At 46.7% G+C, this 16320-nt stretch overlaps 1 protein-coding gene across 1 annotated transcript in view; it reads left to right on the top strand.

Annotated features, from left to right (window-relative positions):
- The window catches only part of klf7b (Kruppel like factor 7b), a 49291-nt gene extending 34193 nt beyond the window's left edge, over nt 1-15098 (top strand). Inside the window, exons 2-4 of the mRNA XM_066641224.1 lie at nt 1632-2244; nt 7757-7880; nt 15034-15098. Of these exons, the coding sequence (XP_066497321.1) occupies nt 1632-2244; nt 7757-7880; nt 15034-15085 (789 nt within the window). The 3' untranslated portion in view covers nt 15086-15098. The remainder of the gene's footprint in view (nt 1-1631; nt 2245-7756; nt 7881-15033) is intronic.
- The last annotated feature ends 1222 nt before the right edge of the window (nt 15099-16320 follow it).

Here is a 16320-nt window from a genome sequence, read left to right as displayed (position 1 = left end):
GTCTGATAGACTTCTTGTGCAGCATAAGGCCTTCCCTGCAGCATAAACCACAGGATAAGGAGAGGAGAGCTGTGGTGACATGTGAATTAAATCAGCCATTGTTTAATTGTAACAATAGCTGTAATTCTGCTGCGCGTGGACATTTCTGCTGTAGACGCTTTAGGATGTCTTCTTTTTAAACCATGCGTTTGATGTTCCATTACCAAAACGAGTCACTTAAAGACACACTGTGTCCTATCAATAAGGTGGACGAGAGGCTAGCCAAAGGCCTCGCTGAAGACTTTGTTTGGCGTGTTACATTTGAGCGGCGCTTATCAGCTGCTTTTTTCTGAGTTTGAAACAGTCACCTCGAAGAAAAGCCTTTGATTTATGTTCATATGCAAATGAGGCCCTATTGGAAAAAAAAAGAATACGTTCTCTGTGTTTTTTTGCAAAAAAGAGTGGCTTATCGGCACGGTGCAGACGCTGGGGGAAATTTGCAGAGACTCCTTGTTTATTTGTGGCACGGCTGAAGGAACAGAGTGGGAAACGTGAGCGGGAGCTGGAGATGCGTTCCGTCTTGTTCCTGAAGTTGAGAGAATGGAGTTGCAACTGTTGTAATTTGCAGCAGCGACGTTAAGGAATGAGCTAGATGTCTCCGCCGCAACAAGAAGGCTCCCGCGACCTCGCTGCCAAAGTGCTTTTACTGCAACATGCGGAACGGAACGCTCTAATATCCAGTCTGGCCGCTGTGACCGGAGAACAATATTGTTAGACCGTTAGAAAAGAAACTGCTGAATAGGCAGTCAGTGAGCCATAGACCTCTCTCTCTCTCTCTCTCTCTCTCTCTCTCTCTCTCTCTATTTCTCCGCTGAGTTATTTCTCACTTTAATGAATCCCTGCCCCCTCCCTTGTACGAAGGAAGGCTAAAGGTTTATTCCTCCTAAGCAAGGAGCTCGTTTCCAGTGCAATAGCGTGGAGCGAGCACACCAGCCGGAAAAGCATAACCCGCATGGGTAAATACCTTCCCCACAGGAATGAGAATTCCTGGGATGTTTTATTCCTCTCCCAGAGAGACGTGGAGAGGGCAGAAAGCAGCTGTAATCGATTACTGACCCCTCTACAGCAGGTGTGCTTGTTGACACCCCCCTCCCCACCGGGGGAAAGCCAACTGCACCGGAGCATGCTGCTGTACGTACTCTGACAGGCAAGGTGTTAATGTGCCAGACGGCTTTACAGCAGCTTCAGCTGTGGGGGTTGATAGTTCTCTTCATGTCATTATGGCGCATCTCCATTGACAAGCCTGGCTTCCACTGTCCTCTACTATTTGAGCAATTACAACATAGATGGGTTTAGGAGGGTGAATTGTTTGGATTTGAAATTGATTTTATCTTTAAGGTTATTCTAACAGTTGATGTTTAAGCTCAGGAGGATTGCAGTTCCAGGCGGAACGTACTTAACAAGCAAGCAAAAAGTAGCATGAGGGTCCCTAACTCTTAAACAGACAGGCTTTCCACAGTGGGATCCAGTACCTAGGTTGGGAATGGCTGGGTTCTTCCGTTAGATCAAGACGGCACTCTGCAACTTGGTAGAATTACTGCAGATGCCTTTGTTGACCACGTTTGACCATGTCCCCCTTTCTCCCCCAACAGACGTGTCTGGAGCTGGAGCGGTACCTTCAGACAGAGCCCAAGAGGCTCTCCGATCTCCTGGACGAGGAGCTGGACTGCCTCCTGACACCATCATTCATGAAAGGGGACAGCGACGAGGACCTGATGGATCCACTGCTGCCAGGTCTTGTTGACCAGCCTAGTCCTCCACCTCCACTGCTCGTATCCTTGCCCAAGATCCTGCACACCCCAGTCAGCGGGAAAGCAACAGAGGCAGGGGCAAAAGACGGCAGCGGGGGCGTGAACCCAGCACAGCTGAGCGCCGTCACCTCCCTGACACCTCCGTCCTCACCAGAGCTCGGCCGGCACCTGGTCAAACCTTCGCAGACTCTCAGTGCCGCGGCGGACGGCACGCTCACGCTCAAGCTCGTGGCCAAGAAAGTGGGACTGGGAGCGGCCAAGCTGGTGGCAACACACTCGCTACCGTCACCGCCCAGTCGGGGAGCACAGAGTGATGGAGAGGGAGGAGTGGGGTCAGCAGGGATCAGCGACATCCCCGAGAACAAGAAGAGGGTCCATCGCTGCCAGTTCAATGGCTGCAGGAAGGTTTACACGAAGAGCTCCCATTTGAAGGCACACCAGAGGACGCACACAGGTGAGACGGCCTTTTCACTGAGACCATTTGATAGGACATAGTACTAAACGTTGCCAAAATGCAAATCGCCCACTTGGGTTACCAACTATTGTGAATCTTATTTTTTTATTTTTACCCTTGCCCCTTGTTTTTGAGTGTCCTCTTGCCCTTTGGAGCTGAGTTGCAGGGTGTAGGGTTTAAAATCTCCCCTTATGGAACAGGACGTCATCAGAGCATAAATAAAGCAGCAGCGCTTCATTCCCATGCGACCGGCAGTGCTCTGTAGCAGCTCTGCACCAGTCTGCAGTGATATCAGAGGAGCTGCTGGACTTTAATTAGATTTAGAACCTCATTCGCCTTCAGAAGGGCTCCACAATTATATGTTATCCCCCTCACCTTTCTCTCCTGTGATATGGAGCTGAATTCAGATTCTTATTCTTCAGATTATGGTTTGGACTTTCTAGTTCCACCTTAAATGTTGTAGTAGCCTCAGTCACTAGAATTTAAAAGCCTCACTATTTAAGGTGGAACTGGAGAGTTTGCAGCTGTTTTCTGCTTTTTCTGAAATAAAGAGCCATAATCCACTGAAAGTACATTAAACTAAGATAATACAAGGGTGATCATAGAGTTCAAAGGAGAAAATACTGACATCTGTCGGTTTCTTTGGTCGCTGCGCAGCGTCTCACCAGTGATTCACAAGGCGTCATAACTCTCCGTTTGGAGTGTGTTTTTGAAAAATCTCACACTTCACCCCACCCCTCTTTCCCAACAAGAACTGAGACCTCCCACCCCTAGGCAAAACAGAAGTGTAGGCCTAAGTAGTGGGGCAAGGGGTGAAATTGGATTCACCCTCTGTAACCTCTGCTAGGGGAACGCTTTTACAAGTTCCACAGCTTACATGTGATAGAGCTTAGTAAGAAACACATCTAAAGTTCTCAAAACATTGTAGATCACCCAGGATTGACCGCAGCATGGTCCAGCTCAGCCTAGTCCAGCTCCTGCCTAGTACACCAACCTTACCTCCCCCTTCCCCCCCACCTCATCCTCAACAGCAGCACCATTCAAAACCTGTCAGCGCGGTCAGTAATTGCAGGATGATTGATAGAGCAGCCGGCCTGAATCTCGTTTGGCAGCTATTTCAGGCACGTCCACCACTGGAGCCGCTGCTGTTGCCCTCTTGCTGAACTCTGAGAGTGAGTAGAGGTCCGACGTGGTCCCGAATCCTGCTGCGATGATGGTCTCTCTGCGGCTAATCTGGCTCCGGAGGCCGGCTGTTGACTCGGCAGGTTCCCGCGAGCGGTGGCGATGCTAATCACTGTTGCTCTGTTGCCTGCTCTTGCTTTTGAAGAGTGGGAGAGTAAAAAAAAGAGGGAGTGTGCTGGAAAAACAAGCAAATGACTGTGGAAAACGAGGGAGAGAAAGAGAGAAAATAAGAAAAGCCTGAAGACACGGCGCCGCACGCTAGCTCAGCACCCGATATGTTCATTACGAGGCAGATTGGGGGATGTAATTAGCTTAATCCTCTTTCTTCGCTTATTATTTCAATAGATGCCCGACACAGAGAGATTAAGATTACTGCAGGACGCGCTGCGGGGAAAGCCTACGCAGGAATGGCACGGATCTGCTCGGCTTTGTCAACAATGCCACAATGCAAAGTTAACGATTTATCTCCGCAAACACAACACGAGGAAAAGGAGTGCGCGGAAGGGCTCAGAAATGCGACGCTGCGCTCTTCACCCGGACCACGAGGGAGAAAGGGGGAGAAACAGGCGCTGTAATTGGATAGCTGCTGCAACTCAAACCTCAGAGATCATAGAGGCTCACTCTCGCTATCTCCAGTTGACTGAAGCGATGTAATTAACTGTGGCATATGCACCTAGGCCACTGGTGGGAGTGCAGCAGGGGGCTGTTGATTAGGAGGGGGGCACGTTGCTAGGAAACCGTTATCAGGGCCAGAAGAAAGGCACTAATAGGCTGATTATTTGCAGCTCTGGACACTGGTTAACAGCTAGACTGCCAATCCGTCCCCTGCTCGTCCTCCAGCCGAGGGTCCGGTGGCCCACTCCCCCCACCCTACTCCACCCAACTCCCCTCTGTAGGTTTGGGTTGCCAGGCAACTACATCACTCTCATCTAAAGCGAACAATAATTGGCTGGTGCTGCAGAGTGTCCCTCCATTGCATATTGCAACTGCACCCTCACTTTCTCTCTCTCTCTTTCTCTTTTTTTTTTTGTTTCTCTCTCTTTCTCTCACACACAGTCACTCTCACTCGCTCCGTCTCTGGCTGGTTGCTAGGCGACTCCATCATGCATCCGTGCCTCCCCAAGTTATAATTGGCTGGCGTTGCGGTTGCCGTGGTTGCAGGTCCAAGCCTGCCTGTCTAAAGAGAGAGAGAGAGAGAGAGAGAGAGAGAGAGGGGCAGAGGCAGAAGGAGAGACAGAGTGCATGTTTGTGTGAGCAGAATAGGCGGCTGGTGAAGGGGGGGTTGTTGTCGTCTCTGGCCAATTACCCAGAGTGCAGTGTGAAACGCTTGTCGTCTCACACCTGCGGCCCCAGCACTTTGCAAATGACAGCGTGAGGAAGGGCCCATGTCCAGTTCTTGCCTGTTTTGCGTAAATATATATGTGTTACACTTGGGGGATATCATTTACCACAAATTTCATAAACAAGACCAGCTCAAGGACGAGCAAATTCAATAAAATCATCAACCTCCACAGTCCAAGGTCACCATCTTTGAGCCGCTGGACACCACCCACCAGTCACAAATGCTGCTCCCGGACTTTCACTGACCACTGCGGCGGAATAACATTAGCGAATCGGAAAAGCCAAAATAGTCTCTGCATCAGCTGAAATCAGTAATACCTCCACAGCACTGTCTCTGCACAGGTCTCAGGGTGGAAGTCGTGAAAGCCACCGTGATGAATGTTGCACACCAGCTTGTGTAGATATTGACCATTGAAAGTTTAAAATAGGAAATGGCCGTCAGGAGATAACGCTCTTAAAATGGAGGTCCCTCCGAGGGTCTTAAGTAAAGGCAATGGTTCGGGAAATCGTTCTTCAGATTGTGTGGGTGTGAAATACAGTTTTTAATATCACCGCAAATGGTCCTTCTCTCGTAACAAGCTGGAAACCCTAACAACAGATAATTTGCCAATGATTCTTTATAGAACACATGGATGTAAATTTAACCATTGCCTTTAATGAAGAACTCTTAAAGAGCTTTTTCTGAAGAATGTAGATGATGGAAGGTGTCTACAAATGGCCTGATTTTTTGGAAAAACACACACAGGACAGGAGACGAAACGCAGGACTCTCTGACCTGGGCCTTCGGTGTGTTTGTTGCATTCAGTATTCTCCAAAGAGCAAAGGAATGAGTGCGAGGCTGTTAAATGGAAATAATGGAAGTGTGGTCTCCTCCTTTGTTGCCTGTAATCCTCAAAGAGAAATATGGACAGAGGGAAACGAGGAGGAAAGCAAAAGGGTGGCGGGAGTTACATCACGCCGTTTGCCTTTGTCGTCCGTGCTGTGTCATCCTTTACATTCTGTTTCATCATCATCTCAGGCCTCCGCCACTGGAAGACCAGCAAATCCACAGTAGTCCTGAAGATTATGTAAACCTTGGCCCTTTTCTTTTTTTTTTACCACCCATTGCATCATATTAAAGAAAATTGTTCAAAGAAATTTAACAAGCAGGTTTCCCAGGCTTCGTCCACAGTACGTGACGGTTCGGCCGAATGCGCTCTCCCTCGAGTTGGCCGAACGAGGTGTGGTTGGTGTCTAAATTCTGATCCATTCATTTTGCACTAAAGTAGCTAATAAGTAACAGAAGCTACATTTCCTCCATTCCAACATCAACCAATAAAATCTTTTGTGCTCTGCTTGACTTCTAAAGTCGTAGAAAATTATACCAAACATGCCCCAAAATATCAAATCCATGGACGTAATACAGCTTACAGATGCCATTGTTTGTACCTCCAGCACTCTTTAGTTTCTGAGCTCTTTCTGGAGCTTCTTTAGCTCCACGCCGATGAAGAACCTACAGTTCTTTGGTTTCAGCTGAGAACGAGCCTGTTAATGTTGGTGCACATGTGTCCAGGGGTTCAGAAGCACATGTGTGAACTGGAACGGTACCGGTTCCACGTTGGTGGAAAAGTGCTATTCTTGTTTACATTTCATGCTCAGATTTCATTGTTTATTAACTGGGTCTTTACTGAGATTCTTTCATTTTCTGTAATCACTTCATCTTTAAAATGGCATTTCACTCTCTCACGCATCTCTCTCACACATCATTCCACCAGCCAATATGTGTGTGTTTGGACTGTGGGAGGAAACCCTCGTTGACACAGGGAGAACACACCACACTCCTCAACGACTGTGACCATTCCCTGCACTCTTTTTCCAACGCTAAGTGAACAAAAAGTTTTGCCCGGTCTCTAATCCCTTAGGTCAGTATTAGTCAGCGTCCTCAGGCTGTGAAGGGTCGATCCTGCACTGTGCTGTCGCCTGTGATCTGGAGAACTGTGCTTTGCTCAACGAGCGGCTGAGTTTGACTGTAAGCGACTCTTTACTGTGGTTAGGGAGATTGCTGGACAGAGGAGTGGTCACCCTGCCAGCCGGCTGAGTGTCAGAGTCCCATTACTCTTCATTAAACCTCATTAAGGCCCCAATTATCCTCAGCACCCTTGGATCTGAATCAGCTTCAATGACACCCCTCTGGTTCCTCCTCCAGGGCCTGGAGCCTGGGGGCCAGAACCTCGCATCTGCTACCCAGGAATGGTGGCTCGAGGTTGGGATTAATCTCTGACCACAGAGGCCTCCCTCCACTCCATCCCGCCATTATCCCTCCTCCATCTTGCTGATACAAACAGACACATAATTTAATTATCAGTCTGTTATTCTCTCTCTCTCTCTCTCTCTCTCCCTCTCTCTCTCTCTCTTGCTCTCTCTCTCTCTCGCCCTCTCTCTCTCTTGCCCCCTCACTCTCTCTCTCTCTCTCTCTCTCTCTCTCTCTCTCTCTCTCTCTCTCACTCTCACCCTCTCTATTCTGAACTTTCAGTTTCTTTTCTTAACTTTTTCAGGTTTGGGGAGCACTTAACAGAAGTGTTTTCTTATTTTTCTGTGTGTTTCATAAACATGTACAGTGTCTAGTGATTATGAATTAGTGAAGGAATGCATTAATTAATTGTCACAGTGAATGTCCTCCAGGCATTGCTGTTTAATTAATTACAATTTTAATATTTTCAAACAGACCTGGGTGAAAACAAGGAGAACACTGCACTGGACTGGTTCACTGGGGGCGAGAGAGCGAGAGAGAGAGAGAGAGAGAGAGAGAGAGAGAGAGCGAGAGAGAGGAGGGGGAGAGAGAGATAGAGAGGGGGGGGGTTGTAAAGACGTATTATCACACATGATTTTATTGTTTATGTGAATGCAGTTGTGCATGAGGTTCATTAGAACATGTTTACCATCATCTGACCTAGACATGTATGTGTGTGTGTGTGTGTGTGTGTGTGTGTGTGTGTGTGTGTGTGTGCAGGTGAGAAGCCCTATAAATGCTCCTGGGAGGGCTGCGAGTGGCGCTTTGCTCGCAGTGACGAGCTGACGAGGCACTACCGCAAACACACTGGCGCCAAGCCCTTCAAGTGCAACCACTGCGACAGGTAACATACACACACACACACACACACACACACACACACACAAATACATAGATTTATACACAGATACATACTGTAAGAATGTACACACAGACACTGATACATATCCACCATCAGAAACACACTACTGCAGAACGTTCCTTATAGACTGTTTGATTACACAGATATCTCTCTCTCTCCCTCTCCCTCTCTCACTCTCTCTCTCTCTCTCCCCCCCACACTTTTCTCTCCACACCTATCAGTCTCTGTCGATCAGACTCTCTAACTCGCCCGCTCACAATCCTCTCACGCACAGAAATAAAACCTGCTCTCAGCTGGGATTCCTCCACACTTTCAACCCTGCTGCTCAGATCTCTCTCTCTATCGCTCTCTCTCTATCTATTTATCTCTCCTTCTTTCCATGGTTTTCTCACCTTCACTTTTTAAGTCTTACTGTATTTCTCTCATTTTCTCTGTTATCTCTCCGTCCTCTGAGTCACACTCTCTTTTTTTGTTCTTTTGCCTTCACTCATTTGTTTCTCTCTCTCTCTCTCTCTCTCTCTCTCTCTCTCTCTCTCTCTCTCTCTCTCTCGCTCTCTCTCTCTCCTGCTCTTCCTCTCTTTTAAAACTTAAAACTCATTTTCTCTGCATCATTCTCACCTTCCTGTTTTTCATCCCTATCTTCCTCTTATGTGTGCGATGGCAGGAAGAGAGAGAGAGAGAGAGAGAGAGAGAGAGAGGGAGAGAGAGAGTGTGCGAAAGAGAGAGAGCGAGAGAGAGAGAGAGAGAGAGAGAGAGAGAGAGAGAGAGAGAGAGAGGGGATATTACAAGAGCGTACAGTTTCAAAGTGAGAGTTAAATGTGAAAAACAGGAACTCGGAGAAGGTGGCGGAGGAGGAGTGTGTGGAATGTTCTGGAGGTTTCTGGGAAGAGGAACCTGGCTGTGTTGGCAGTGAGACAGATCCAGTGACAGACAGACAGAGAGACAGACTCGTCTAGTTGCTGCTAATGAAGGCAGACACTCATTAAAGGGCAGATACCTTGGAAAAACCACCTTCTCTTTATTTTGATGTAGTTTACAAACACTTACAGCTCTCTCCTGTTCCATACGGTTTATAGCAGTGTATGGGAATTTCAGCCTGTTCTGGACTCACTGGGTTTGTGAGGTCACAAAGACCAGTGCCTTTTAATATACATCATTTATCCAACACCCCTACGTTCAGGTTCTCCCATAGAAAAGCACCATGCTCAATGCCAAGTGTCAGTCTGAGGTGTCTAAAGCCACCCGCCCCCGCGTCTGTGTCATTGTTCTCATAGCTGAACGCCATCAAATGCGCACAGAGATGTCCCGGAAGAGTAGAGGCTGTCACTTCACACTTCAGCTTCTCTGATAAGGTTTCAGCAGGAAAACAAGCTGAATCAGTGCAGGACGTTTTGCTTTTAAAGGGAAGCTGCTGAGAGTGTTATCAGGCTCTGAGTGAGTGATGAGCACCTACACACACACACACACACACACACACACACACACACACACACACACAAGCAGAGACATTGTCATTACAGCCCACAGTCCTGTCAGAAACAAAGGCCTTCTTTGTCTTTAAGTGATGTGACAGTGATGGGTTTGGGGAGGACTGATTGAGCGTGTGTGTGTCTGTGTGTGTGTGTCTGTGTGTGTGTGTGTCTGTGTGTGTGTGTGTGTGTGTGTGTGTGTGTGTGTGTGTGTGTATGTGTGTATGTGTGTGTGTGCATGACAAAGCGAGAGTGTGTATTTGTGAGAGAAAAGCCAGCTTTCCGTGCATGTGGGAGTAGTTTTGAGTGATAGCCTGTCAGGTGACAATAGCAGGAGTCTGTCACTCTATTACACGCCGCCGTCCAAGTGTGTTTTTGTGGGTGCCAAACTGCCCCTAGTCCAACACCCCCCCACCCCCCAACTTCCCAAACCACCCCTCTCCACTCCTCCCTTCCAGCACCAGCTCTGCAAGCTAATGTAGCTAATGCCACTTTTCCCTTTACTTCTCTACTCTGCTTCACCATCAGGCAAATCCAGTCCTGGTCCCTAGAACCGGGTTCTTTATTTAGTCCCTGTTCTCTCATGGTTCAGAGCGAACCAAGTAGGGACTAAACCATGATGTGTAAACCTTGTGGAATGCGTATTGTCCAGAGAGAGTCATCACTCTATGCCACGCAACGCAGACGACCAGCACTAACTCTTCATCTGTAAAATCTCCAGCTACACATTTGGTTTTATCCGACTCACAACATCAGCTTGTAAAAATACGCCATGGTCTTTTGAAGAGTTTCAAATGCTCCTTGGATCAATGGGTGGCAAAAGAATCCACCGAGAGCTGGATGCTGCAACAAGGAAGGAACAAACTCTACTGATCTGTCTGAACTGATGATGGAGCTGTAGTCAGTCCTCAACAACAACAACAACAACAACAACACATCAATACACAATGAGTAAATAACACTTAACGTTACCTCCGCCACCGTTGTGGTTTCCAAAGCCTGCTGTACCCTTTAGAGATGGGGATTTGAGATGACACTGGACACATTTGGGGGGTGGCTGGTAGTGGAAGAGGAACCAAGGATTAGGGACCAAACTGGAAGCAGAGTCCAGTAGAGTCTGTACCATACAAGCGCCATAAATAACAGCAACTTTTGTGTGCCCACATGTTTGTAGACCCTTCTTATAAGGAACCCACTACAGATGTTGCCTCAGGTCACCATGCTCCACACCATGCCTGGGCTGGGGGTGGTTGGTATAGGTAACATTTGGCTGTAGAGCAGTGGGACTGTGTTCTCTGGACAGACAGAGCTCCAGAAGCCCCCCCCCCCCCACACACACACACACATACACACATACACACACACACATACACACACACACATACACACACAGCCTCATCAGCCCCCAAGGAGCTTTTTAAATTAGACCCTCCTGGTTCCTGTATTTTTGCATTGGGCTTAGCATTAACCCCTGAGGAAACTCTCTAGACTCTGCTAATCCTTTTGGAGTGGACTCCACCTCTTTCACCACAAGAGGTGCTTATGTACTCCGCTGAATTCAATGACCATTTCTTTCTTGACTTCTATTTAGAAAACTTCTATTATTTAACTTGACTTTTTATGCAAATGAGCTCTGTTCTGCTTGTTCGGATTGGCTGCTCTCTTTCCATATTCATACTATTGCGCTATTCCAATAGCTCTTCTGATTATATTAATAGGGGGCTTGTCCTGATGTGCTACCAACAGCTACATCCACTACTCTACTAGGAAGGATTTATACTAGAAATGGGAGATTACAGTGAGGATTTGATGGTAGTCTGCCATGAGAAGATGAAAGGGGTTGGATCCTGATGTTGGACAATTAGATCCGGATGGCAAGCAGCACTCCAACTCATCACAAAGGTATTGAATGGAGAACCATCACTCCAAAGAAAGCAGTTCCAGTGTTCCCCCTCCCAACGCTGGGGAGATTTACACCCCTCTAGCCAGTGCTTAGCATTGGGCATGATAAACATTTTCATTGTATACAAGCACTTTAAAGCAGGAGGTAAATCAAAAACACAAACATAGGACATCCTGATTGGAAGACGGTCACCAAACCACTGGCGCGGTGCCATTTGCACCATTGCTAATTGGTGGCTGTTCACTTTAATTGACTGTTAGTGACATTAGCATCTTTGGACTAGCTTAGAAAACTGGCTAAAGAGCCTTAGCGTATATTCAGCATAGACTCAATAGCCACTTACATGCTTTAATGTCTCGAAAGTGATGCGCTGGCAAATCGTCAGCTGCTTCTTCTCTGTGCCGTTCCTCGGGGGATTCATCTGTGTGTGTGTGTGTGTGTGTGTGTGTGTGTAAGGAAAACCCACATTAGCATCAGAATGGGCTGCGGAGAGCAGCAGACATGGAAAGTTTTAACAGCAAATACAGTCAGTCAGCTAACACACACACAAATACAAAAACACACACACGCACACACGCACGCACGGGCAACTCATCATTAATCCTGCCTAATCAAGCCCCCTGTTGGGTGTGGAGTGGGCCTGAGTGAGGGTGAGGATGGGGGGCTTATGGGTAAGCCAGCTGGTGTGGCGGCCAGTGTCACAGGGCCATCTGTCCAGCAGGCCCTGACACACACACACACACACTTACACACACACACACACCTCTGCTCTGGATTCCTGGATGAAGAGAGACAATTGCTGTCTGATGTTCTTCAGACTCTAGAGCTGCTCTTCTGCTCTCGTTACATAGTGCAGTTTCTGCAGTGCTGAGCCTGGGGTAGCAATGACAGACGCTCAGTGATTTTGAAGCTGTCATTTTAGGGTAAAAATATGTCCTAGTGTTGTTTTAAAGATGAGCAGGTTTCCTGATGTTCATAACACACAATAGTACACACTCTATTAAAAGGTCCCAATTTACAGTTATATATCAATAATTAAACCTTGTATATGTATGAATTCAGTACTCATAATTTACTGTTTAAAGACTTGATCAAACGTGGTCAAACATATGGCAAGTATGCCATATAACACCAGATCAGTGCCTAATAGAGGCTACCTGCTCTCGTGAGTCCTGACAACAGAAGAACAGGGCAAAAAGGGGCTTACAAAGTATGCAAAGCAACAGAACGACTATGGTCTCTATTGGAATAACTACAGAGTGGGAGAATGAGCTGAGAGTAGAGAACTGCAGGAAGGCCTTAATGTTAATGTTAGGAGACTGCGACAGCATCAAGCCTGCAGATGGCAAATGACTCCCGACTCTGTACACAGTGATGCTAACAGGGCTAAGAATCAATGAAAGCTCATGGGGAAACGTCAGGCTAATGTCATTAGCATAATGCCAACTGGACCCTGCTCGCTTTCATCTGTTGTTAGCAGCATTAGCTGTATTTCTTTGGTTCAAATGTCCAATTAAAACCAGGCTTTTAAGATAGAACGGGTATAACATCAAACATTTTGCATAATTCATGGTTTAAGACGTCAGCAAAGTGATGGAGAGTGAGGTTGGCTTGGTGTGAAATGTTCTGCTATAGAGTCTGAAATGTTCACAGTGGTGATGAATGGAACCAGACGTCAAAAGCCTGTGAAAATCTCTCACAGGAAGTTATGACCGCAGATGGATATGAATATTGAGGCCTAATGCCGGAGACAAATTATTCAAATGTTCAAAAAAAAAATATTCAAGTGTTCAAAATGGCTGCCTACATTACACTATTCCCTACATTACTCACTATATAGTGCACAATTATAGGGAACTGAGCTCAGGAGGATATAGTGAATAATTTTGGACTCTACGTCATCCAGACCTTTACAAAAAATGTGCATTTTGGGTATACTCTATCCACTAGGGTACATGAAATGTACACTATGTATTGCAGTGCATTGTGGGATTGAGTGCACTGAAAACAGTTCATGTTTTCAGACACCAGTGTAAAATGTCAGAACCCCAAAATAGTGCACTACACCAAACAAGCCGGAGAGAGTTGGGGGCGGGGCTATGCAGTGTGGCTCCCAGCATGCCCTCTAATAAAGGGACTAAATGTGGTGTTTGTGTTGTTGTGTTGTTTTGGTTCAGTAGTGGTGTGCATTTGTGTGAATGGGGACAGTGGTTTAGCCCCTGCAGGTTTGTGGTCAGTTTGATTTGCCCAGTTTGTCAAAGATTTAAGAGTTAATTTTAATTGAAGGGTAAACCTTACCTCTGTATCGTGGTGTTTCCTCTGACTCTGGAACAGTAGGTAGTATTTTTACCTTGAAATGAGCTGTAAATGGGAGAATAGAGCCTCTATCACTGCTCATAGCTCAACACTGCAGAAACTGAATTATGCATCTTTTGGATGAGGGGTAGCAACCCACCCCCCCACCCCCCCACTTGATTTCAGAACAAGTAAAAGGACCAAATCTTACCTACTGTTCCTTTATGGCGAAGGGATACATGCAGAACTTTATGAAGAAAAGTAGTCCCAAGTACTAATAAAACTCCACATAAAGCTCTGAAGACTCCTGTAGATTCACTGGTGGTTCCGGAGCATATATAACCTGCTGTAGTTGTGATGGAGATGTCTGGTTCCATTCACCTGATTCTAAGTTTCTCTACAACGAGCCCATCCACAGCAAAGCACTTTGTTTACCTCTCAGTGACTGAACTGTGCAAAAAACCTGGAGAAATCCATAACTCTGTCCAGCTGTAGATCTTCTCTCCTGCTCTTCCTTCATACGTTCTGGAACAGCTCCTCAGGATTTAACACCCTGGCACTCTGCTAATTAATAATGGATACAGCCACAGGCAAATTGAAATTTTAATTCCTCATTTCTCTCCCACACTCCTTTATTTTCCTCAGCTTTTATCCCTTCCAGTTGCGATTCATCTCCGACTGGGCGCTAACGTAACACCGCAGTCCCCGTAGTCTAATAAATGTAAAGTAGGTATGGCGTGTCTGACTGCAGATTTTCTTCCCGCGCTGTTATTTATCGCTCCCAACAGTTGTAATTACGACCGGGGTGCTTTATCGATTTTGACAAAGGAGCCCCCGGCCCAATCCACATCTAACAAGCCTGAGTCAGGAGATGCATAACTAATGCAAGACGCAATTTATACAATATTTTTACCTCCAGCGTCGAAATGCATCTCCAAAAGAGTCTGAATTTGCTGATGCACTTCTGAAACAATGGCCTCATTCTCCTCTTTCAGCTCTGGTTTTCATTACCAGCTACTGTTCACAGCTGTGGTTGATTTATAAAGGGAATTTGGCCTCTGTGTCACCTCATATTTATACCCCAGGGAAACTGAAAGCTATGCCTCACTCAGTACATTCTGATTTGTTTTATTTTATTTAATTCCTTGTTTTGAATATGCATCCGTCAAGTGTTAATTTACACTTATATCTCTCCTGACACTGCAGTAACTGTCGATCTGAGTGTGTTGGCGCGACTGTCTTTCATTAACAATCAAATGCTTAAATATCCTTCTCTCCCTCCTGAACACCAAATGTTGCCTCGCTCTGTTCTGACAAAGCCTGAAAGACTCCATCTGCAAAGCCTGCTCCAAGTGTCATATGGCGCCCATCCCTCCCTCCCTTAAACCCCACCTTACCCATCAAACGCTGTTATGCAAGAATAGCAACTCATCTCTCCTCTTCTCTCTGTGTCTTTCTCTCCCTGCAGGTGTTTCTCCAGGTCTGACCATTTGGCTCTGCACATGAAGAGGCACATCTGAGGGAGGAGAGGACGACGAGAGTGAGGGAGAGTGGGAGAGAAGGAGAGAGAGAGAAGGGGAGGGAACGACAGAGGAGGCTGGCATGCCTCGTCGAGAGAAGGAGACCCCTGCGGAAGACTCAAAAGCAAAAACCCTGAGCTTCTTGAGAGGGAATAACAGAGGGTGGGGGGAGCTCATTGACCGAGAACCAGGAGGCGAGGAGGTTTCTGAGGGCCGGTCCACCGCATCCATGCCATTTTCTCATCTTTTTTGATCCGTTTTTATTATCCCGAGCGATCAGCTTGGGAGTCAGACACTGCCAGACTGTTGCTACTATTTCGTTTTTCCCACTATTGCTCTTCTTTGTACAGTAGAATCCAGTCACAGCTGGGACAGGTATCCTCCTGCGAACACTGCATTATGTACAAAACAGACTCCAGCTCACATCTCATTCAACCATGAGAACAGAAATCACGCTGCTGTAGAAATGTAAATGTCCTCTCAGAGTCATACCCTCCGACGCCGGAACAGATTCATTTCTTCGGTCGAGGATTCATTGTTGCGTGGTGAGCTTGCAAACTTCTGAAGGCTTCGGAATTATTGGAAAGGCTCTGAAAGATTCTTGAAAACACTAAAAGACTCTCGAAAACTCTGGAGAGGTAGGTAAGGCTCTGGAAATCTCTGGAGAAGTTTGGAAGGCTCAGGAAAACTCTGGAGAACTTTGGGACACTGGAAAACTCTGGAGAACATTGGAGAACTTTGGAAGACTCTGGAGAACTGAAAGATTTCATTATACTCAGCAAGTCATTGGAAGACGTCATTGGCCTATGACCTTCCAGACACTGACAGTTGGAGCCAATGCTCCAAAAAAGTGAGGCCCAGACAGACCTACCCTTGCTCTCCGCTTTAGAGCGCGCCTCCCTCTCTCGTTCTTTAGGCAACTACAACAATTGCGCAGCGACACTTTCTTGCCTTTGTTACATTTCTTTGTTTATTTTTTGTAAAAGACAGTGTTACGGCAAAAGAAAAGATTGTTGTTTCCGAACTGAAAAAAAAAACGTCTTAAAACTTGGGAAATGACAAGCTACAAAAAAGAACTTGAGCATGAATGTGCACACGGTCGCCGGGAACTGGGAGCGGGTCTCGGGAAAAAAAATAAATAAATAAAGACCCTTCCCTGGACACGCAAGTGTTCAATTCAGCGGCACATATCTAGCGCCGGCAGGAGGCACGTTTTGAAGAAACGGACAAAGCCC

The sequence above is a fragment of the Hoplias malabaricus genome, chromosome 12, assembly GCF_029633855.1.
Source record: "Hoplias malabaricus isolate fHopMal1 chromosome 12, fHopMal1.hap1, whole genome shotgun sequence".
NCBI lineage: Eukaryota > Metazoa > Chordata > Actinopteri > Characiformes > Erythrinidae > Hoplias > Hoplias malabaricus.
This window is presented reverse-complemented; position numbering and strand designations above follow the sequence as displayed.